General features: G+C 37.4%; 2 protein-coding genes and 1 long non-coding RNA gene across 19 annotated transcripts in view; 2 read left to right on the top strand and 1 right to left on the bottom strand.

The window, feature by feature from the left end:
- LOC116706466 (clathrin coat assembly protein AP180) overlaps nt 1-61 on the bottom strand; it is a 26,857-nt gene extending 26,796 nt beyond the window's left edge. For 5 of the 16 annotated variants that reach the window (XR_004336244.1, XM_032543324.1, XM_032543326.1 and 2 more), the window contains exon 1: nt 1-50. This exon is cut by the window's left edge and continues 555 nt beyond it. The gene's annotated coding sequence lies outside the window, so the exon portion shown is untranslated. The other 11 variants (XM_032543323.1, XM_032543322.1, XM_032543325.1 and 8 more) reach the window with 6 other exon arrangements.
- LOC116706473 (uncharacterized) overlaps nt 1-1,452 on the top strand; it is a 24,247-nt gene that overhangs the window by 4,463 nt on the left and 18,332 nt on the right. The window lies entirely within an intron of this gene.
- The window catches only part of pgm3 (phosphoglucomutase 3), a 5,663-nt gene continuing 4,851 nt past the window's right edge, over nt 641-1,452 (top strand). Inside the window, exon 1 of the mRNA XM_032543336.1 lies at nt 641-710. Within this exon, the coding sequence (XP_032399227.1) occupies nt 677-710 (34 nt within the window). The 5' untranslated portion in view covers nt 641-676. The remainder of the gene's footprint in view (nt 711-1,452) is intronic.

Below are 1,452 nucleotides of genomic sequence, written 5' to 3'. Positions count from 1 at the left end.
CGTCGTTTGTTTATTTATTTGGCCAATCTATACGTCCATCTAGACTCTCCTCCCCTAGGACCGGACACACGTCGCATTCCACATCTTTGAAAGGGGAACACTATAGGCTAAATAAGAAACTCATATCACTCTGCGCCAAAGGGTTAACATGCGAGCGTGATGGTGGCTCATGTGCTGCTGCATGTAGGCTGTGCTTCACACAGGTTTGCACGCAGAGCATGCAGAGTGACAGATCATAAAGGTGAAATAGTTTTCGGTATATAGGCCTGTAAGCAGATCCTGTGTTTGCCTAAATAGCCAATTGACACGTTTAGATTTATAATTATGATCAGCTAAGATGGTCAAATAGATCCGTTTTATAATTTCGCCCACAATTCTGTTAAGAAACAAACAAACCATGTTAACCCATTGGCCTAAAATAGCGTATTAAATGCTTGATTCCTGAAATGGTTTTTTTGTTTTAGTTTTTTTACAAACATGCATGTAACACATAAAATAGAATAAATAAATACAATTGCAGTTAGAGATTTGGTTCGGTTGTGGTGCTCAAGGTGTCTAATCACACTATTGCAGAAATGCATTCATCGGCAGAAGGCACGCTGTGCGTGCTTGCGTCACGTGACGTAAACGGAACTGTGGCCACGTCGTCAGTGGGGGAAGAAACAGGAAGCGTTTCATGACAACACCACACTGCTCCAGAAAACAAACCAGTAAGTGTAAAAAAAAAACAAGTTAATGCATTTACATTTATAACGTTAGCTTGGCTCTTACGTTCAGCGCTGGTAGCACCGTTTTAGCTGTGTGTTAATGTATTTTTCGTTAGTTAATAGGTTGCTCTGTCATTGAATGGATAGGCAGTGATTCAGTTTGTTGAGTGTATCTGTTCAGTAGGCGACAGACTGCTGCTGTAATTTGGTGCAAACTTTGCCCTCTTCTTGTCCTTTGACGTGTTATATGACAGCTTGGTCTAGGGCTAGGCGTTGTTTTCAGAATGCATTTCAAAAACATTTAAATATGTTTTATTAATCTCTGTTTAAAAAAAAAAAGAAAGTAGTTTAAATTTGCTCAGCCTCAACCAGCTACAACATCAGCATACTTCTTTGTGCAGTAATAATAGTGATTTAATAATGATAAACCTCTATTATGAAGATATAAATGGGACAGGAATCATTCTTCAGCATAATAAATACTTTTGCTTTGGTTACTTAATCCTCCTGTTGTCCTCGGGTCAAATTTGACCCCTTTCAAAAATGTCTATATCTGAAATATAATAATACTATTTAACCAAATTACCACAAAAAATGGATTGACTTCCATACAACACTGTTTGCAGATCCATTTGATCACTTTCATTCCTGACTAAACTCATCTGTACGTTCCTCTGATCGTAACTATTAGTCAACATAATTCATAATTTCTGCTTTTTTTAACTTAATTAATAGGTATAATTCT

This window comes from Etheostoma spectabile, chromosome 18 (assembly GCF_008692095.1).
Source record: "Etheostoma spectabile isolate EspeVRDwgs_2016 chromosome 18, UIUC_Espe_1.0, whole genome shotgun sequence".
Lineage (NCBI taxonomy): Eukaryota > Metazoa > Chordata > Actinopteri > Perciformes > Percidae > Etheostoma > Etheostoma spectabile.
This window is presented reverse-complemented; position numbering and strand designations above follow the sequence as displayed.